Source organism: Vitis riparia, chromosome 14, assembly GCF_004353265.1.
Source record: "Vitis riparia cultivar Riparia Gloire de Montpellier isolate 1030 chromosome 14, EGFV_Vit.rip_1.0, whole genome shotgun sequence".
NCBI classification, from domain to species: domain Eukaryota; kingdom Viridiplantae; phylum Streptophyta; class Magnoliopsida; order Vitales; family Vitaceae; genus Vitis; species Vitis riparia.
This window is the reverse complement of record NC_048444.1, coordinates 12,533,531-12,555,863: the sequence shown is the minus strand read 5'-3', so window position 1 is coordinate 12,555,863 and position 22,333 is coordinate 12,533,531. Positions and strand designations below refer to the sequence as shown.

General features: G+C 35.4%; 2 protein-coding genes across 6 annotated transcripts; both read right to left on the bottom strand.

The window, feature by feature from the left end:
• Positions 1-895: 895 nt before the first annotated feature.
• Positions 896-20,323, bottom strand: LOC117931355 (protein FAR1-RELATED SEQUENCE 5-like). Of its 5 annotated transcripts, none has more exons than XM_034852317.1 (4): positions 20,168-20,323; positions 13,338-13,550; positions 10,741-10,783; positions 896-3,535 (listed from the first exon to the last, which is right to left on the bottom strand). In XM_034852317.1, exons 3-4 carry the CDS (start codon positions 10,778-10,780, stop codon positions 1,539-1,541), a joined length of 2,037 nt encoding a protein of 678 aa, XP_034708208.1. In that variant the 5' UTR covers positions 10,781-10,783; positions 13,338-13,550; positions 20,168-20,323; the 3' UTR covers positions 896-1,538. The 5 variants fall into 5 exon arrangements, 4 of the variants coding, with proteins under 4 accessions (XP_034708208.1, XP_034708209.1, XP_034708210.1 ...); XM_034852318.1 differs by lacking the exon at positions 20,168-20,323 and adding an exon at positions 19,620-20,160; XM_034852319.1 differs by lacking the exon at positions 20,168-20,323 and having other exon boundaries at positions 896-3,543; positions 13,338-13,372.
• Positions 11,549-13,393, bottom strand: LOC117930466 (putative pentatricopeptide repeat-containing protein At3g15130). Its single transcript, XM_034851125.1, has one exon. It carries the CDS (start codon positions 13,391-13,393, stop codon positions 11,549-11,551), a length of 1,845 nt encoding a protein of 614 aa, XP_034707016.1.
• Positions 20,324-22,333: the final 2,010 nt, after the last annotated feature.

Below are 22,333 nucleotides of genomic sequence, written 5' to 3'. Positions count from 1 at the left end.
TTTGTTTTTAAAAAACAAATGAGAGTTTTGAGAATAATTTTTAAAAATAATTCTCACTTGTTTTCAAAAACAAAATTTTGTTTGAGAACTCAAATATAAAAAATAATTTGGTTTTTATTTATTTATTCTAAGGATATATTTACATTCTAGAAGAAAATAAATAACTAATAACCAAAAAATAAATAACTTATTAACGAAAAGAATCAGTGAAATAGAAATAAATAGGAATAAACACCCATTCCTAAGCCCTTATTCCATGAACCAAATACTGGCCTAAAGGGAATCCATAAATGTAGGTTAAATGGGCTATTCCCATCAAACCGGCTTGATAGTCTTATCATCCCCATCTCAACAGCAATCCAAGATTTCTGCCGAGATGCCGAAGAAAATAATAACGAATGAAAAAAAATGAATAAACTGTCGGAATCAGTACCCTCAATTGAACCAAGCTAGCCCACTACTCAACCGTTGAAACCCTTTCTTTTTCTCCCTTCTTGCTCCTTTCTTCTGCTCCAGATAGATGAGCTTATTCGAGTTTGAACTCTTCAGTAAACCCTGGTCATAATTGAAACTCAAAACCCTAAGTCTGAGCTCCACTGTGGCTTAAGGGCTTCTTCATAAAGTGTCCTAGAAGGGAGCATGTACAGTGGTAGATGAAAAAGATTATCCACACATGGAAAATAAGGTAACGGGAGAAATAGTTGATGAACTTTACAAACTTTAATTTATCCGTTTCAAGTGATCCCATGAGGCTACACCAAAGTCTTCATTTGGTTGAGATCTTGAGTTCAAGAGTTCAACTCTTGGAGTGATTAATAGAATTTCAAACTAGCAACCTTCCCAAATCTAATTCAGGAGTTCAGGAGAAAATGAAATTCAACCTTAAGTCAAATTGTTGAATCTTTTCCAATGATTTCTGCAGTCATTCCATCACTAATAAAATCAGTTGATTATATCCATGTACAGTGCATCCCATTCTGAAGACCAACATAGAATTGGTCTATTATCAGCAATACAACAGTAAAAGTCAGCCTAAAAGCAAGTGTTTTTATCCAGTAATGAAGGAAAGCAAAACTGTACAATCCTGATGATAAGTGCAACAGCATTACGATGATGCAGTGTAAGGGACTAGACTTACAGGACCAATTGCTGGCCTCCAGAGTGATCCATCCACCTTATGAAAACGTCCAGTGAGATCCACCTAATCAAATCCCAGACTTACAGGACCAATTGCTGGCCTCCAGAGTGATCCACCTTATGAAAACGTCCAGTGAGATCCACCTAATCAAATCCCTGAAGTCTTTCTCACTTTGTTAGAATTGTGAGCAGTGAGCACTATTGGGATGTTGTTCATTCACAATGGACAGTCATCAGGCATTGAATGAGAGAGAACCATAAGCAAAAGTGAAGAAGACAAAGGCTAATATGCAAATTTTATTCAATTATTATGGTCCCAATCTCCCATCATAGTTTGCATCTTCAATATTGTCATCACCTTCACTTTGGGTAGCATCTGTACAAATTTTATTGATTTCATGCTATTTTTTCGAATATATCTTTTCCAACCCAAGCATGCTGTCTTTGAATATTCTATTCAGAAAGAGATACCCTTCCTCAGAGTCAGCTGCCCATGTTGACAGTCTAATAGCCTTTTGGGTCAAGTCTTTGTAGCGGCTCAACATTAACAACTTGGGGTCCTCTTTGGTAATGCATTCATCAAAATTTTCTATATTTTCAACCCTTGCATCCTTTGTCCACCTTTTCAAAATGTATTTTTCTGGAACAACTTTTATACTCCTAACATCAAGCACCTTCAAAGCATGGCTACAGAGAATTCCGGCATACTCAAACTTCATACAGCTGCACTCAACCGTTTCATCTGATGAGTTGAATGCAACAGTATGCTGACAAAGTTTCCCAAAACTACTAAGCTTGTACTCAGACAATGGTCCATTCTCATTGCATTGGTCAATAACAAGATCACAAGAGTCTTCAAATTCCTTTTGAAAAACTTCAAAAACTTCGGGAGAGTAGATGTCCCAAGCGTGCTTCAACACAACTGCACTTGTTTCCAGAATTGGGGCACGTTGGCTCACGATATTAGATTGCAATTCTTTGTCACGCAAGTCAACCACCATCCTCTCAAAATGGTTGAAAAACTGCAGTATGTCTAAGTCAGATTTCAAATATTTTCTCAAACAACTGTTAAAACCCTCACTTAGCCAAGTGCTCTTTAAGTCGCCACAAAACATTCGTCTCCCATATACCATAGCCCATTTCTCTTTTTCTTTGAATAGGTCTGCTAGCCATGCATTTCCCCGAAGACCATATTTGTCCAGTATAGCTTCCCATGACTGGAAAAATTCTTCTTCCTTCACAGGTTCATATATACAATTATGGAAATCTTTGCCAAACTCATCTTGATCCCCTACAAGATGCCCTAGGTGTCGCATTGCATTTTGCCACATATTCCATATGCATATACGATGATATGTCACAGGAAATACCAACCCAATTGCTTTTGCAATTGCCATATCCTGAACTGTGAGAATTGTTTTTGGTTTCCTTCCAGACATCGCCTGCATGAATGTTTGGAATAACCAGTGAAAAGATTCAGGGGCCTCATCATATAAAAGAGCAGCCCCGAACACTAGCATTTCTTTGTGATGGTTCACTCCTATAAAAGCTGCCAATGGCCTACAAAGTTGATTTGTTCTGTAGGTTGTGTCAAAATAAACCACATCACCAAAATGACTATAATCAATCATCATCTTTGAGTCCGCCCAAAATATGTTTGTTATTTGCTCATCCATATCAAGCTGTACAGCATAGAAGAACATTGGGTTTCCAGTTTGTTGACTTTGAAAATAATATAGCAAACTTCCTGCCTCTCCCCTTTTCATATCTTTTGTCCGTCTAGCATGTAAATCAATTGGAAGATGAGCAACATTTTCCCGAATCCCATCTTCTTTACCCATCAACTTAAAGGTTAATTTCCTCTGAATACTAGACCTGTCCACTAGGTCAGCTTCGATGGCTTGAGAAACGGTTAGTTTTCTATGTGATGGCAATGCATGAACATATTCAGGGCCTACAACTTCATGATTATGATTTGCTTCAAAGTGGATTACACGATATCTCCCATCAGATTGACGAGATATGGTCATTTGTGCCAAGCAACCTGTTCTGACCTCCTTGTGGGGTTTCTTCACATTCAGATTCCGTTTGTCTGGATGCCGAAAACCCCGTTTAAAACAAACAAACCTTCGTGACATCACACTGCCATCTATCTTGCTTCTATTTTTAAAATCTTTCCGAACACTAAAGCCTACCAAGCCAGCATATGCATTATAGAATCTGTATGCATGATCTTCTGATTCAAATTTCATACCTATTTTTGGCAACCCATCTGGTGACTCAATCTCAGAACTATGACACTGTTGCTCTGCATCAATATCCAATAGACTTGATGTTTGAATTTGGTCTTCCATTTTGCCTTCATGAAAGCTTTCTGACATATCAGTAGAATCAATGTCTGTGGACCTTAATTGAAAAGAAAGAAAATGAGAGAAGGCAATGAAGGCAAGGAAACAAAATATGAACAGCATCTCATTTTCTTCAAGAAAAGAATATAGAAGCACGTACTTCAAGCTTCAAAGCAACTGTCTATAATGTATGGGTTATGTTAGGATGGTCAAACAACAAAACCTAATAAATTACACCCACTAAATCTTTGTGGTCTATATCCATCATTCATTAAATTTATATGGGTTCAACAACTAATCACGTGGATTGAATTTTAACAACAATCTTTTAAAAGTATGATAAAACACAACTTAGGTTGGGCATTCACAAGGAGATAAGGTGAAAAGTTTAATCTTTTAAAAGAAAAAAAAAAGTATAAAAATAATAAATTTATTCCTCCCATTAGAATGTAACCAAGTTCAGAAAGATATGGATTTAGAGCTATAGTTTAGTTTCAGAAGGCCTTCCAACTCCTTCAAAAGTCCCCCACTTCTATCAAAGATAATACTTGTTTCAAGACCCAAAAATGGAAGAAAAAAATCAACCAAAATTATGAACAAGGAACAAAACCTCAACATCAATTGAGAATTCAAGAGTCCAGAAGCATATAGACATGTAGGACATACTAAAACTCTCTTGATTTCACTAAGAAAAATAAGCGAAATTAGTACCAAAACTTGGAAATTTAAAATGAAGATTTAAATTGTTAACATGAATTCAAAATATAAAGTCAAAATCCTATTCCATTTCTTGTCACTTTAGAAACTGGGAAGATGGCCTTGTCAGAGTAGTTCACTGGGATTTATGGCCAATTAAAGAGGAGGGAGAGGAGAGATGTGGGAGGAGGTAGCCTCAATTAGAGGGCTGTGGGAAGAACCTTGGTATTTGGGTGGGGATTTTAATGTGGTGCCCTTTCCAGTTGAAAAAGGAATTGCAGGCGGAAGTCCTTAGCCATAAGTGCATTTTCCAACCTTATAGAAGAGCTTGGGTTGGTAGACCCACCTCTAGTTGGTGACGAATTCACTAGGTGTGGAGGGTAGGAAGGTTCTCCAAAGCTTAGTTGGATTGCTTTCTTTTCTTTGGTGATTGGGAGGAGCATTTTTGAGGAGTATCCAACAATTATTGCCAAGGACAATGTATGACCACTGTCCTATTTTCCTTAACAGTGGAGGAGAGAGGAAAGGAAAAGGTCCATTTAGATTAAAAAATAAGTAGTCAAAACAGGAAGGAGTCAGGGAGCTAATCAAAGAATGGTGGCAAAAGTACAAGTTTGGGGGCAGTCCAAGCTTTGTGATTGTTAAGAAGCTACAAGCCGTGAAGGAAGACCTTAAAGGAATGGAATAGATAGGTGTTCAGTAAAGTATTAGTCAAAAAGAGAGCTGCTTTGTAGTTGATAAAATACTGGGACAATATAAAGGGTCAGACCACTTTTAGAGGACAGGAGGAATCAAAAGTTAGCTAAGGATGAATACAGCCATTTAGCCATCTTAAAAGAAACATCATGGAGGCAGAAATCGAGGATTCTTTAGCTAAAGGAAGACAACAACAAAAGATTCTTTCATTGTATGGCTAATACACACTTGAATGTCATTTTTTAATAGTAGTACAAATGTCAATAGGGTTTGGATTGCAAAAAAGGAGCTTAAGGGTGGAATTTTATCCTATTTTATGTTTATGTTTGAAATCCCCAACTGTGGAGACCTGACATGGCAGTGGACCTCTTTAGGTACATTGATAAATTGGACGGAGAGAGTCAAATTAAACAAATTTTTTTGCAAAAATTATCGAATCCAAAAGTTCAATAGAAAATTATCGAATCCAAATTAAAGAGCTCTTTTTTGGAGGAGGAGGTGTTGTCAGCATTATCAGAGTTGGGAGGAGATACAGAGCCAGGGCCGGATAGATTCTCAATGCCCTTTTAGAAGTTTTATTGGCCTATAATAGAAATGGGAGTGATGCAGCTATTCGAGGAATTTCACTCTAAGGATTTTGTTGAACATAGCCTAAATGCATATTTTTTGTTCTTATTCCTAGGAAGGGTGGAGCAATGATATTTAGGATTTTAAGTCAATTAGTCTTGTGGGCAGCCTTTATAAACTTCTAGTGAAAGCTTTGGCAAATAGGCTGAAAAGGATGGTTAGAAAGGTTGTATAACAAGATCAGAATGCCTTTGTGGGGGCTTAGCAGATCCTTGGTGTAGCTTTGATAGTAAATGAGGCCATTGATTGAAGGAAAAAAAAGAAAAGGTTCCAAGGCGGGTTTGGTTTGTAAACTAGATATAGAAAAAACATATGACCATTTGAGTCGAACGTTTCTCCATTCAGTTTTGGAAAATGTGAGTTTTGGTCATAAATGGAGAAAGTGGGTACATTTATGTATATCCACTTTGAAGATGTTAGTCCTAGTTAATGGTACTCCCATAGACTTTTTCTAGACTTGTAGAGGCTTGCAAAAAGGGGATCTTCTTTCACCTTATCTATTTATGATAGTCATCAAAGCTATTAGTTGTCTAATATCAAAAGCAAAGTAGGGAGGATTCATTAGCGACTTTAAGGTAGAGAGTAAAGAGGGAGAAGGAATGTATGTTTCTCAGATATTGTTTGCAGAATGATAGTCTTCTTCTCTATGACATCAACAAAGATCAATTGAGATATTAGAGATGGACTGTAAAATATGCTTTAAGCTCGTAGCAAGTCTAAAAATAAACATGCAAAAAAGTGAACTTATACACAGAGGAAGTGAAGGAAGTGGTTGGGTGCAAGGTGGGGAGACTCCCTGCTTCTTATCTTAGTCTCTACCTTTGGGATCATCTCATAAGTATTGTACTTTATGGGATATGGTAGAGAAGAGATTCACAAAGAGATTGGCCTCTTGGAAGCAGTACATGTCTAAAGGAGGAAGATTAGTACTTATAAAGAGCACCCCATCAAGCTTTCCAACACATTTCATGTCTAATTTTGCAATTCTTAGAAAAGTGAGGATTAGATTAGAAGAAAATTTAGAGAGATTTTTGGTGGGGAAATCATTTGGAACGAAAAAAGATGCATCTAATGAGCTGGTCGATTTTTTGCAAGGTAAGAAGTATGGAGGTTAGGGAATTAGGAGATTAAAGGTTCTAAATCGACTCTTACAAGGCAAATGGTTATGGAAGTTCGCCCATGAGAATGATAGCTTGTGGAGGAAGGATCCTTCTAGGAAAATTTAGGGAAATGGATGTGGGTGGAGCACCTAAGAGGTGAGGGAGACTTTTGGAACGAGTCTATGGAAAGACATTAGAAAAGGATGGCAAAACTTTAGACTCAAGCCAACTATCCAGGTCAAAAATTGTAGGTGAACTAAATTCTGGTAGGATAAATGAGCGGGGGACAATCAATTGAAAGAAACATTCCTTTTTCTATTCAAACTAGCTTCTTCCAAGGATGCTACAGTTGCAGATTTATGGGGAGAGGGAGGAAATGGAGGTCATTGGTTGGTGTACTACAAAAGACTCTTGCAAGATTGGGAAAGGTAGGTGATGTCTGATGACCCAATATATGGAACTTATTTATTCTATGAGTGTGCAAGAAGCAAGGGAAGACAATTTATTATGGAAAGAGGATACTAGAGGAAAATTCAATCTAAAGTCATATGACAATTCTTTGTGTGTTGAGACTAAAGTTGTACAGAAATTTGGGGGCTCTCAAGCTCCTTTGAGAACACATTCTTTTTCTTAGGAAACAGTATGAAAAAAGATCTCAATCATAGATATTCTAATGAAGAAAGGGAGAATGATGATAAATAGACTTCTTTGTAAAGATATTGAAGAATCAGCTTATCACATCTTGATATATTGTGATAGGACAAAAAAGCTATGGATGTTTCTATTGGCAATCTCTGGTCCGAAATGGGTGTTTCCTGCTTTAGTGAGAAATCTCTTCCTTGGGTGGAAGTTTAAAGGGATGAGAGAATGATAGTAGTGCATGTCTCCCTCATGCTTGTTCTGATGCATCTAGAAAGAGCACAAAGAAGAATTTTCGGATCAAAGGTTGAAACTTCATTCAATCCTTATTGGAGTGGTCTCACATTTCGATGGAAATGGACAATCACTCAATGTTAGATTTCTTAGCTAGCCTTAACTGTGGTTAGATTTGTTTTAATGAAGGCTGTTTTATATATATGCTTCTTGGTCTGCTCATTTTGAAGCTTTTTCTATACCACCTATATGCATAGGTTGCATCCCCTTTGTTTAGTGCTTTTTAATAGATGTTACGTTTGCTTATACATACATATATATATATATATATATGTGTGTGTGTGTGTGTGTGTGTGCGCGCGCGTGTGTGTGTGTGTGTACAGAAAAAGAGAGAGAGAGAGAGAGAGAGAGATAAATCAAATGTGAAAAGGACTCTTTTAACAAATAATGTGAAAAGTACACTTTTGGGGAGGTATATTAGTAAATTATCTTTGCCAACTAGTTGTGCATTATTGTGAAATGAAAAGCATCTCATCCAAACACCACCATCACAATTCACGCATGTTAAAACAAGGTACCACCAGTATCTACAACACATCCAAAAGCAACACCTAGGAACACCTTCTCATCTACTTTACAGAAGCAGAAATACATATGGGCACTCACAATGATGGAAGGAGAACTTCGCCCTCTTAAAAATCAAAGAATGGTCCATACCACCCAGCTACCTCTCTCTAAATCACCCCAACTGGATCAATATTTATGCAGAGACAAACAAAAAAGAATGGGAAGGTTTGAACTTGATGATAATGGCATAGAAAGGTTGTAGTGGACCCAAATAATTATTTGAATTATAAATTATGTACACAATTACATTGCACAGGTGCACAATAAGGTCAAGGTTAGTCGTCTAAAACCTGGATGAAAGTATAGCCAAGGATCAAGAAAAACCACCAGTGATTTAAAAGAAAAGGAGAGAAAGGAAGGAAAAAGGAAGGAGAAAACTGAGATACAAGAAGTTTGATAAAAAGATTACTGAGAATTTATAGCTAAATTATTAGTGTGAAATTTTTGGTGTTGAATTTGTAGGAGTAAAACTCTTGTGACTATTGTCTAAAATAAGTACTAAATTGTATTAAATTATTTGGTACATGTTTCTTTGTTTTTTTTTTTGGTGCTCTAAGGCCAAGCTCAAGTGGTAACAGAATTCGGGTACAAATGAGTTGTGAGGAATTGTTCTATTCTACAAACTGCACATGGCCTTACCATTTCATGTGATATTTCTAATTAGTAGACATGAGCATCACATTTCTCCCCTTTTTAATGCAATTTCCATTATTTGTGTTCTCTGCCAAACTTTCTTTTTCAACTAGATCTCTTTCCATGGTGATAACTCCAGGATCTCATCAAAATCTTTGGTGACATTACCAAAATTTGCCACTTTTTATGACAGAAAGATGATAAAAAAGAACATAGATCTCATCAATCTCGAAGTAAAAATCTTATTAGTATTGTCTAAAATATGTACTAAATGGATTAAACTAATTGTTGAGTGTGAATTTTTTATTCTACCTTCCAAGGCCTAGCTCCTATTTAGGGATTGGAGTAGAGACGGGGGAGGCTCTAGGTTTAATTTCTTGCAAAAATTAAAAATAAGGAACAAAAATTATTACCTAAAAGGTGGAAAAAAGAAAAGAAGTAAAAAACTGTGAAACTGTTTTATTTTTGCAGACTACACATGGCCAAATCATTACATGCCACATATCTAATAAGTAGACATATAAGCATTACATTTCTTCCTTTTTTAAACATAATTTCTATTTATGTCATTTCTTGTAACGAAGAATCCACCCCAATAACAAGGAATTTATCCTAATTGCCAATGAAGCAAACCTTGGTCCATATGGGCCTGCTTCTCTACCAAACACCACCTTAAATACCAAGGAGGCTCAAGCTTGAAACTTCTGGTTGATTGCTAAAGGGCACTACAGCTGAGCTACACTCCAAGGGGCATGATTTCCATTATTGTTGCGCCTTGCTCAAGTCTCTTTCTCAACTAGATCTCTTTGCTTAGTAACAGCTCCAAGACCTCGTCAAAATCTTTGGTGACATTGCTGAAATGTACTGCTTTTTATTATAAAAAGAAGATTGAAAAGAAATATAAATCTCTATAAGATCTCCAAATCTCTCCAATGAGAAAAAGTTTGAGGTAAACTATAGCATGCTAAAATATCTTATCCTTGAAGAAGCAAGATTCTTGTCCTTGATTATGAGAGTTGGGATTGGTTCTAAACAAACAAAGAATAAGCTCTTCCAACTAATTTGAACTACAAGGCCTGATTCATACGTTTTTACATAACTCCACCAAAGTAATTGCCAACCAAGCATAATAAATAAATTGCCTTACTCCAAAAATAAATCTTGGATTCCTTCAATTAGCACCCTGAAGAATTTAGCTTCTATATTATGGAGAAAACAAATTATCAATACTAGCATGCTAAATTAATTTCTCAAGTGCCAAGTTGGAGGCAAAAACAAAGAATTCACATACATTTAACCCACAAAATAACCTAATTTAATGCAACATGCAGATTTTCATGCAAACAGGCATATCTTTTTGTTTTCTATTTCAAATATGGATAATTATAGGATTCATTATTTTCAGAATTTTTAAGGACTCAAGCACAATTTGTTCTCATTCAAACAAGGATGATTTAAACATTTACAAACTAGAGTAGGCTGCCCTATTATAAATATGTTTTGAAACTGAAAACTTTATATATTAGTAATTAAAAATATTTTCAGGCTATTTCCATATATCATCAAGTATTAGTATTTTTGTACAGATTAACATATCTACTTATGATTATAAGCTCGTACTTCATAGGATAACACAATAATATCCTCTAAATAAAAACCAGAAAGGCTGAGTCTAGGAAAATGAACTTTCCAGATTTATTCAATCTATAATCATTGAATAATATCAATTAATAGCTTGCTTGCATGTGCCCATATAAAACACTATCATCTTTAGTAGGACACTTTTTAAGAGTATGAGTGCCTTTGGACTAGAATCATTTGGGTGGTATTTTAAAAGAATATATCAGATACATATCCAAGGACATGGAATGGTAATTTTCTTGTTGTTTAATGGTAATATTCTCTAATACATAACAACTAATGTTTCACCATGATTATTCAGCGATTACTGCAAAGATGCTAACTTACAATGCTTCCAAGCTACGGTTCAGTAGAAAACTTACCCAATGTTAAGAGAGATGAAAAATAGCAAGCCAGCACCATACCCTGTAATGTGTAGAAATAGTAAATAAGATACATGGCAACATATTAACATCATGTTTTGAAAAATTTTAACAGTGGTAAAGAGGGTACATATGGACTATAACCCTGGCTTGAAAGAAGTGAACTACTTTGTCTGTGTTATGTTGAAGTAATAGAAAATTTATTGGACCCTTTTCATAGGATTTATGCATAAATAAAGATGAAGCTTGAAAATTATACTGGAGATAATTACCTCAGTGACAAAAGTTGCAAAGGTAGGGCAAAGCAGACCTTGGCAACATAGGGTGGACAACATTTGCAAACTTAGATGTCATATTGGTAGATAAGGAAGTTAAGTTTTATGAGACATGTGTTCTAGAGATGAAGACTGAAATGGGTAATTATGCAGTTCACTTCATGAAGCTTTTATATTATTAATAGAATGAGTATTTACAATTAATGGAACTCTTTTACATTGCAATTTCTGTACAAAGTGTGGAGCCACAAGGTTGCCCATGTCATTTAATTACTTAATGCATTATAAGAAAAGATGCCCTCTGCATTTCAGATGCTTCCAAGTTCCAACATAAATGAACTGAATTTTTTCATGCTTGTTATCAACATCTTCTAGGTTACAAAACCCTGCTTCACATCAAATCTATATTCACAAACTGAGAAATTCCAACAAACAAACTCAAACACAATCATGTGGCCAGCAATTTGGGATAAGAGAGATCAAAAATCAAAATACTTTGCCCCAGATTCCCTGTCACAAAAGCTGAATATCTTTTAGCATGACATCGTCTCCAATGCTACCCAGCTGCATCCAACCTGCTTTTTCAACCCATGACTGACCAGTTTCTCCCTCACCATCACTTTGTCTTCCCACGATCCTCTTTCAGCATAGATATTGGCTAACAAAACATAAGGTCCATGCCTTTCTGGTTGTAGTTCCATAATCTTTTGGGCAGATTTCTCTCCCAATACCATCTCCCCGTGAACCCTACAAGCACCAAGTAATGTTTCCCATACCAAAACATCCGATTCAATCCCCATCTCATCAATAAAATTCTCTGCCTCATTTAACCTCCCGGCACGACCTAACATGTCAACAACACAAGCGAAATGCTCCCTTTTAGGCTTGAGATTATGATCTTCAATCATTATTTTAAACACCCTTACACCTTCCTCAACAAGACCACCATGACTACATGCATAAAGGCAACCAAGAAATGTAACACCATCTGGAACCAATCCTTCACTTTTCATTTCAGCAAGAATTTCCAGAGCCTCTTTTCCCTTACCATGCTGGCCATAACTCATAATCATCGTTGTGCAAGATACAACATCATGTTTTCCCATTTTCATAAACACCAGGTGTGCATCTTCTAAGCTGCCGCACTTGGAATACATATCTATCAGGGCATTGCTCACTGATAGATCCAATCCAAACCATGATTTTATGATCCTGGCATGAATTTGCTTCCCTTGCTCAAGGTTTGCCAAATTACCATACACAGGAAGAATACTGGAAAAACTGAAATCATTTTCTCTTACACCTAATCTAAGCATTTCCTTATATAACCCAATTGCTTCCTCATTCTGCTCATTTTGCATGAACCCAGAAATCATTGCGGTCCAGGAGATTATGTTGGGTTCTGAAATGCTCCCAAAAATTTTAACAGGAGATGCCACTCCTTTCTCACACTTTGAATACATTGTTATAAGGGCATTGTAAATTGGCGTTTCATGAGCCAAACCTAATTTTATTGCACTACCATGGAACTGCATCCCATGCTTCAAATCTCCAGGTTTTGAGCATGTCTTTATAATGCTTGTCAAAGTGAAGCCATCGACCCTCACATTTCCTTTAAGCATCTGAGAGAACATTCTCACAGCATGTTCTTTACTGTTGTTCCGTGCACACCCATCAATCATAATATTCCATGAAACTAAATCCAATTCCATAATCTCATTGAAAGCTTTAATGGCATCTTCTAACTTCATTTGTTTTGCATAGCCATCAACCAATGAACTCCCCACAAATTCATTAGAGCTTAATCCACAACGAACTGTATGGGCATGAAATATCCCTCTTAATCTCAATGCAATCAACCCATCACAAGCACCAATTAACCCAGCAAACGTGATATGGTTGGGCTTAACATCTTCTTTTTTCATCTTGGAATAAAGACCGACTAAATCAAGAGCATCATAATTATTACGGACAGAAGCAGAAATCATTGTGTTAAAAGAAACAACATCTCTCCGAGGCATTGTATCAAACAGTTGATGAGCATGATGAATATGACCAAATTTAAGGTACAAACTAAGTAACTTGTTCCATATCAAGATAAACCCATTAATATTCAATTTTACGAGATGAGTGTGGACTGACATGCCAGTTCGGAGATCACCAGCATCAGTGCATTCCTGTAAGATTTGGCTAAACTGGTGAAACTTGAAAGAATGATCATCAATGGTTTCAAGTTTTTCAAATGGGATTCCCTCAACTGGATTGGCTAAGCTGGAAATAGTTCTAAGACACCATAACAAAGAGCGGCAGCAATGATGATACCTGCAAGATTCTCTGATCAATTTGCAGATTTGCAGCTTTGCAAGAATTCTCAGCATTTTAACCAATTTTTGACACCAAATTCAGCAACACAACTGCAGAGATATGATCCTGCACCTTTGCATTGAACCAACAAACTTCTTGTTTGAATTTTATTTTTCTTTTCCTCTTAATATGGACTCGTCAACATGTCAGTAGAATCATCATCCATGAACCCTAAAAATGAAGACAGAAATGAGAAAATACCCAAAAAAAAAAAAAAATCAAAATTAATCACAACAAACTTCAACAAAATCGCATTTTCTCAAGAAATAAAACACACACTTTAACCTTTTCCTTTATAAGAAGGCAAATACTTTAAGCTTACAAAGGACCAAATGTAGAATAGGCCTTCACTATACGTCTGGATGGTAGAGACAACAAAATCTAATAAATCATGTATGAAATTTGCTGACTGTTAAATTTATGTTGGTGCAGCAACTACCATGAAATATATAAGTTTTACAGATTTTATCAGATATATAATACTGCCAAGGCCAGACAACCACAGATATAGAAGATAAAACTTTAACTCTAGTAATCTTCTTTGAAGTAAATATAAAGAACATAAATCTTCTAACCATGTAAACATGAAAATGCAATCAATTAAGGATCCATGGCCCAACGGTTTCAACAGATTGATTATTCATGCAGAAATATTAGGATTATTTGTTAAAATCTCTATTTTATTTTCCAATAAATTCGAACAGATTAAAACTGATCAGATTTGGAATTTCAGATAAGGTCGAAGTTGTTAGGCTGTTCAAGTTGTTAGGTCCTAGATTTGTGGTTTTTTGTTTCAGCTTATTTATTCCCATGTAATTTCAGACTGAAAAATAAGAAGAATATCCTTTTTCTTCTCTATTTTGCATACATGGTATCAAAGCTTGGCTCTGTATCAACAAAATCTTGATGACTAAAACAGCCATGACTGGAGCAAATAAAAGCTCTGTATCTTCAGGTGTTGCAAGAGGCGCACCACCAGAATCTACTGTAAGTCTTAATGGATCTGCAAATCCATCTGTTCAATTAACAGTTCACAAATTGAATGGTAAAAACTATTTGGAGTGGGTACAATCAATCAAGCTTGTGATCAATGGCAAAAGGAAGCTCAGCCACTTAAATGTTGAGACAACAAAACCAGCCGATAACAATCCCATGCTGAAGACATGGAGGTCCAAAAACTCACTAGTTACTGCCTGGCTCATCAATTCCATGGATCCATCCATTGGAAAGAGGTATCTCTTCCTACCAACAGCAAGAGACGTGTGGGAAGTAGTTCAAGAAACCTACTGGGATTTGGAAAATTCTGCCTCAATTTTTTAATTGAATACCAAGTTGTGGCAGTCAAAACAAGGCGAGCAAGAGGTGACAAAGTACTATAAAGCCATGAAAGGGCTGTGGCAAGAATTGGATTTATGTTATGAAGAGGAATGGGATTGTCCAACTAAGAATGTGAGAGGCATATGAAGAGAATGGAGAATGATAAGAGAATTCGCATTCTTGGCAGGTCTTAATAAAAACCTGGATGAAGCTAGAGGCAAAATTTTGGGTAAGAAACCCTTGTCATCTCTCCATGAAGTATTTGATGAAGTTAGAAGGGAAGAAGGTTGAAGGAAGGTAATGATGGGAGAGAATAATCAATCCCTACCCAAGGTTTCTGCTTTGGTATCAAAGGCAAATTCATTTACTCATTCTGGACAGCCACGACAAAATAGAAGGAATGAGAAGGTCCAGTGTGAGCACTGCAATAAACTTTGGCATAAAAAAGAGACATGTTGGACTCTATATGGGAAGCTACAAAACTGGAAGCCGAGGTCATCCAACCAGACCAACCAACCCAACCGCTATTCACAAACCTTCCAAGTTGAAGTTGAGGAGCAGAATGATGCAGGAGGAACCACTAAGACACCTTCTTTCAGTAAGGAACAGTTAGATCAACTGTATAAGCTTTTCAAATCCATAAACTTCTCAAAAAATGTGTCTTCCTCTTGTTCTTTAGCCCAAAAACGTAATTACCTTCAAGCCATTTCATTTAACATGTCCTCAGTTTCAAAGTATCCATGGATCATTGACTCTAGACAATGGATCACATGATAGGTAATCCTAAATTATTTTCTTCCTGTGTGCAAGTAATCAGAAAATCTAGACAATCAATGATTCTCTTTCAGCAATTGCTAGAAAAGGCTCAATAGCTATTTCAAAATTCCTTGTTCATCACAATGTCCTTCATGTTTCAAATCTTTCTTGCAATCTATTATCCATTGGGAAACTAACTCAAGACCTAAAGTATCGCGCTAAATTTCTTTCAACTCATTATGAATTCCAAGATGTGGACTCAAAGAGGACGATTAGAGATGCTAAGGAAAATAATGGACTCTATTACTTTGAAGATGGTGGTAACCTATGAGGACTAGCTCAAATGACTAATCTCAAATCAATCTTTGTTTCTAGTGACAATGAAATAATGTTGTAGCATTATAAGTTAGGTCATCATAATTTTTAGTATTTCAAGTACTTATTTCCTAATTTGTTCAAATCCATTTGTTCTTTAATGTGATATTTGTCAAATTGCAAAACATCATCGTGCGTGATTTCCAATGCAACCCTACAAGTCATCCAAACACTTTACTCTTATTCATAGTGATATTTGGGGGCCATATAAAATTCATACAATTTCTATAAAAAAAATTGGTTTTTGACACTAATTGATGACCAGACACGAATTTGTTGGGTTTATTTACTTAAAGAAAAATCAAAGGTTGAACATGTTTTCAAGTATTTTTATAATATGGTTGAAACACAGTTTCAAGAAAAAAATCCAAATGTTTAGGAGAAACAATGGAAAAGAATATTTCAAAAAGATCTTGGGAACATATTTTTTGGAAAAGGGAATGATTCATCAAAGCTCTTGTAATGACACTCCACAATAGAATGGAGTAGCAAAAAGAAAAAATAAACACCTCCTTGAAGTAGCTAGGTTTTTAATGTTTACAACTAAAGTACCTAAATACTTATGGGGGGAAGCTATTCTTACGCCACTTATCTAATAAATAAAATGCCTTCAAGAATTTTGAATTTTTAGAGTCCATTAAAAATGTTTAAAGAATGTTTTCCAAAGTCACAGTTAATCTTTGATTTACCCCTAAAGCATTTAGTTGTGTTGCTTTTGTGCATGTGCATAATCATAGGTGTAGTAAATTGGATCCACGAGCATTAGAATGTGTTTTTCTTGGTTATTCACCAACACAAAAAGGGTACAAATGTTTTGATCCAAAAACCAAATATATATATATATATATATATCTGTGTGTGTGTGACTATGGATGTCACAATCCTTGAGTCTCAAAGCTTTTTTAACACTCCTCTTCAGGTGGAGAATGTATGTGAAAACTCGTTTGAAAATGAGAATAATGGCACAAGTTCTATTAAAAAACCAAGTTTGATAAACTTTGGTTTACCTTTGTTGGATTCGGGAACTCTGAATCTGGAAGTGGGACTACCTAATCTAATGCATACTTATAGACTCAAAATTGGAATAGATCATGATACAAGAACTAGAAAGGATAAATTATATGGGCTTGTCTACTCAAGAAACAAACAAACTCAAAGTAAGGATGACATCACAACCTTACAAGGCCAAAAGTCCGATCCAAGCCCAGATCAGAATGCAACAGATTCATCCAGTCCAAGTATTCCTCATGAAATATCATGTTCTTTACATTCTGATGGTCCTAAACCTATAGACGTTCCTATTTCTCTTAGGAAAGACATCAGAAATTGTACTAAGCATTCAATCTCTGATCATATGTCTTGCAAAAATCTATCACCTTCCTTCTCTATTTTTATCTCACAATTGTCTAGTGTGGATGTACCTAAGAATATATAAGAAGCTCTAAGTGTTCCAAAGTGGAAGGAGGCTATCTTTAAGGAGATGAAGGCTCTAGAGAAGAACAATACATGGGAAAAAGTAAATCTCCCTAAAGGAAAAACGTCGATGGGTTGTAAATGGGTATTCACAGTAAAGTTTAATTTAGATGGATCTCTAGAGCAATATAAAGTCAAGTTGGTAGCTAAAAGTTTTACACAAACATATGGGATAGACTATCAGGAGACCTTTTCAAAGTTGCCAAGTTAAATACAATCCGAGTACTACCTTCTGTAACTATAAACTTGGAATGGTCCCTATACTAGTTGGATGTTAAGAGTGAGTTTCTTGATGGTGATTTAGAAGACAAAGTCTTCATGGATGCTCTACCAGGATTTAAGGAAAGCTTTGGAACCAAAGTATGCAAGCTAAGGAAGTCTTTATATGGTATAAAATAGTCTCCAAGAGCATGGTTCAACAGATTTACAAGGTCGGTTAAGAATCAAGGCTATAGTCAAGGAAAAACGGATCATACAATGTTCATGAAACATACTGGAGGAGGTAAGATAGCCATTTTGATTGTATATGTAGATGACATCATCCTTACTGGGAGTGATGAAGCCAAGATAGCAAGATTAAAGAAATGCCTTGCAGCTGAATTTGAGACTAAAGACTTGGGCCCCTTACAGTATTTTTTGGGAATGGAAGTCGCCAAATCAAAAAAGGGAGTTGTTGTCACACAAAGAAAGTATGTTGTAGACCTACTTGAAGAAACAACAATGAGTGGTTGTAGACCAAGCGACACCCTAATGGATCCAAACAAACTTAGAGAATTAACCAAGGGAGTGCCAATTGAAATCGGAAGGTATCAATGGCTTTTAGGGAGTTAATTTACCTTTCCCACATAAGGCCTGACATAGCATTCACAGTGAGTGTTATGAACCAGTTTATGCACTCACCATACGAAAAACATCTTGAAACTGTATATAGGATCCTAAGATATTTAAAGAGTACACCTAGAATGAAGTCTATATTCAAGAAAAGTGATCAGAGAAGTGTAGAAGTATTTATAGATGAAAACTAGGCAGGTTCAATCACAGATAGAAGATCAACTTCTGGTTATTGTGCCTTTCTTTGGGTCAATCTCGTTACATGGAGAAGCAAAGAGCAAAATGTGGTAGCACAAAGTAGTGCAGAGGTAGAGTTCAAGTATATGGAAAATGGAGTGTGTGAGATATTATGGTTGAAAAGAGTTCTTGAAAAGCTTAAGTTAAATTTAGAACCTCTCATGAAATTGTTCAATGATAACAAGGTAGTGATTAGCATAGCAAACAATCCTGTTCAACATGACCGCACAAAGCATGTCAAGATTGATAGGCATTTTATCAAAGAGAAACTTGAAAGTGACGTTATTTGTATGCCATTTGTCACCATTGGGAAACAGATAGCAGATGCTTCAATTAAGAGCCTTTGAAGAGAAGGGTTCGAAACTCTAGTCAACAAGTTGGGCATGATTAGTATCTATACACCAACTTGAAGGGCGGTGTAGAAATATGAGGATTATATGTTAAAGTTTCTGTTTTATTTTCCAATAAATCCGAACTGATTAAAACTAATCAAATTTGGAATTGCATATAAGGTCAAAGTTGTTAGGCTGTTCAAGCTGCTAGGTTGTTCAAGTCGTTAGGTCCTAGATTTGTGGTTTTTTGTTTCACCCTATTTATTCCCATGTAACTTCAGAACTGAAAAATAAGAAGAATATCCTTTTTTCTTCTGTAGTCTGCATTCATAAACAATCAGGCAAACTGAATATTAAAATAGTAATAAAAGGTAGGAAGGAACTTAGAAGCATAATCAACAAGAATGGGAATAAACCTGTCCAGCTCCTAGCTTTAAACATTCCAGTAAACAAGTATTTTTCCCCTTCTCGTCTCATGTGAGGCTGTAATTTTTGCCCTTGAGGTTCTGGCTCAGGAGGCAAGGGATTGGGTGAGTATGTGGGAGGTTCATGATTCAAGTCTCAAGGAAGGAGCCAGGAAAAAAAATAGGGAGGTTGAGAATTTCCTAAAATTTTTTCAGGGAAACAAAAATTGAACTCTTGGAGTAGATTGGTAGAAAGATATCAGTCTCATTCAACCCTCCCTCTAACTGTATTCAATGATACACACCACTATCTGTATTGTTCATTCTCCATCTATAGTTAGACTATTTGGATTAATAAAATTGAGAAAAAGAAAAAAAGAACAAATTTTCATGTCTAGCGTGTTGAAAACATGTTATAGAAACTAGTTACATTTAGCCACTGAAATTTCCATTGCAGCCCACACAGGCTGAAATTTAAACCAACACATTTCAGTCATAAACTTCCACGAATTTACCTTTTCTGCAACTTCAAGCTTTCAGTGCTACAAATTGGAAAAAGGTTTTTATTACCAAATTTTCAATTTCACGAAACAGAACAATAGACCAGAAAAATGGCCAGAAAATTGTAATTATTTATTGCCATCTCTATGCCATCAACCAAAAACGGCTACAAAAATCAAAGGAGATTCTCAAAATCAACAAAAGGTTTCTTTAAGAAAGTAACAGAAACATTCCCGAGAAGTCATATTATTAATCTAACACCCCACAAATTAGCCAACTATACAGAGTGCCACTCCACAACCCCATGATGCTATCTATACAAAACATATCACCTTAAGCACCTGAGGCAATCAAACTGAACTCTGTGCTCTGTATGGTAGCCGCAAAAACGTAGATAATCAGAGAAATTAATGAAAAAAGAAGTCCAGAATTTGAAATTCAATTTGTAAATTATCGAAAACTCGAGAAACAACAAGCTGGTCTGAACCGAAAAAAAGCATAATTTCCTCCATTTTTCAGCTAACCAAACAGACGGCTAATAGAGAAGAAAGGAAAAACTTACATTAAGGGGGTCGCGCTCCCAGACAGTGATAGGGTTTATTTTGGAGATGAAGGGTAGGGTCTGTGTTTTTTCCGGCTTTAGATTCATGAGCATTATATATGGTTGTTTCCTTCTTATTGCCGAATTATGACGAGGGAACCTCAACAGTCCAAAAAGCACAAAGAAATTGTATTTGAGTGCTAAGAAATGCTACCTATCAGAACTCGATCCACCATGGAATGGAAAAAAATATAGTCCATCACAATTCGCTCAAATGATCAAGTCCTCGTATTAGTATGATATCGTAAACAAAAATAATAAAAAGAATTGAAAAATATTTTTTTTCTTTTATTTTTAGGATTTATTAAAGTGAGCCATGATACACATTGATTATTAATTACTAAGATAGTGTAGAACAAATTTTTATTTTAATATTTTTAACATTCCAATTGTTTCATATGCTATTCGGTCATGTGATTTAAAAATAGTTTTCTATTTCTAAAAATAGAAAACTATTTTTAAAATTTTCTAATATTATTTTACCATTATTCTCTAGAAATAATTTTTAAAAACAAAATGAAATGGAGAATAATATTTAGAGAATAAATAGGATTTGTTTTCACAAATTTTAAAAAATAAAAGGAAAACATGAGTTTAAAAAACATGGTCATATGACTCATATATTATATCATTCAATTATTTTGAAAATTATTATTTTATCTAACTTATATTATGTCAATGTTTATTATACGAATAAATATTTATATTTATTTTAAAATTTTAATAGATACAAATATGAGTCATAATTTACCACACAAAAATTTAACCTAATAATAAGTTTTTATGTATTTTTCATACATCAAGCCTTGGATTTTCGGGTCACTCAATTCTCCATGGGTTCAATTGAAAATACAAATTGAATAGTCCTTTAATCAAATTATAAAGAATATAAATTGAACCAAGTAGAGATTTGATCTAAGATTAGATTGTTCAAACATTTTTAAAACCTTGAAAAATAATGTTTTAAGAAATGAAATTAATGTGAAAAAAAAAAAAAAAATCTACACAATGAAATAAGTTTATTTAATCATGTGATCACTTTTGATTTAAGCTATGTTCGATTCTCGAAAAATAGAAAGAAAAGAAAATAGAGAAAAATAAATAAAAGAAAAGAAAAAATGAAAAAATAATTTAAATTTAACAAATTATTTTATATATTACTTCAAACATTTTTTATTTTTTATTTTTTTCAATTTAAAAATTAAATAATTTAAAAATATAAAAATATCTAATTAATTTTAATTATACTTGATTTCCTTTTATACTATGTTAAAACCATACATTAGAAGATAATTTTCTTTAATATTTGTTAGGAATCCAACATAACTTTATTGTCATCTAACCATATCGAAGAGCATATCAAAAAGCAATTAACCACTTTGATGGGCTCTATTTGCCACTTCCTTAATAATATATATAAAATGGTTTTTTGGTTTAAGAAAATCATTATAATAAATAGATTTTACTTTAGTTGTCACTTTTTTAAGATACTAGGTTTGGTCCACGAGCAAGACATGTGAATGGTAGCTATCAACCCCTTAGCCTCTTGACCTAATGATGGAGAAAAGGGTTTCATGGGAAGGCCTTGCACCCATGGGGATCCTAGGTGGAGAGTAGGGATAGCTTGAAGGTTTGGCGGTTCAAGCCCCAAGAAGCAAAAATGAGGAGACGGGTAGGACAGGCGTAGGCTGCGCGTGCACCAGGCACGCACTAGACAAGCATCGCGCACGCACCAAGCAGTCTCGTGCTCGCATGCGCAACAATCCCGCACTCATGCACACACCATGTCGCGCTCATGTCGCGCCCATGTGCGCACCAGGCCACACTCGCACGCACACTTAGCGCACATCATGCATATGTGAGGCTATGGAGATGGTGCAAATGAAGGGTGAGGTTTCTTATGGAATATAATTATTATTTATTTAAATATTCCATTGTCATGCACACACCATGTTGCGCCCATGTGTGCACCAGGCTACACCCATACGCACACTTAGCGCACATCATGCACATGTGGGGCCATGGAGATGGTGCAAATGAAGCGTGAGGTTTCTTATGGAATATAATTATTATTATTATTATTTATTTAAATATTTCATTATGTCTCCTTAAAGCGGTCTAATGTCT

Excerpts from the sequence above, each read along its gene's own strand:
- LOC117931355 (XM_034852317.1), bottom strand. The coding sequence starts at position 10,780 with ATGGTGCTGGCTTGCTATTTTTCATCTCTCTTAACATTGG. Across the intron at positions 3,536-10,740 it reads TTCATCTCTCTTAACATTGG|ACATTGATTCTACTGATATG; the intron begins GTAAGTTTTCTA and ends TAAGGTCCACAG.
- LOC117930466 (XM_034851125.1), bottom strand. The coding sequence starts at position 13,393 with ATGCTGAGAATTCTTGCAAAGCTGCAAATCTGCAAATTGATCAGAGAA.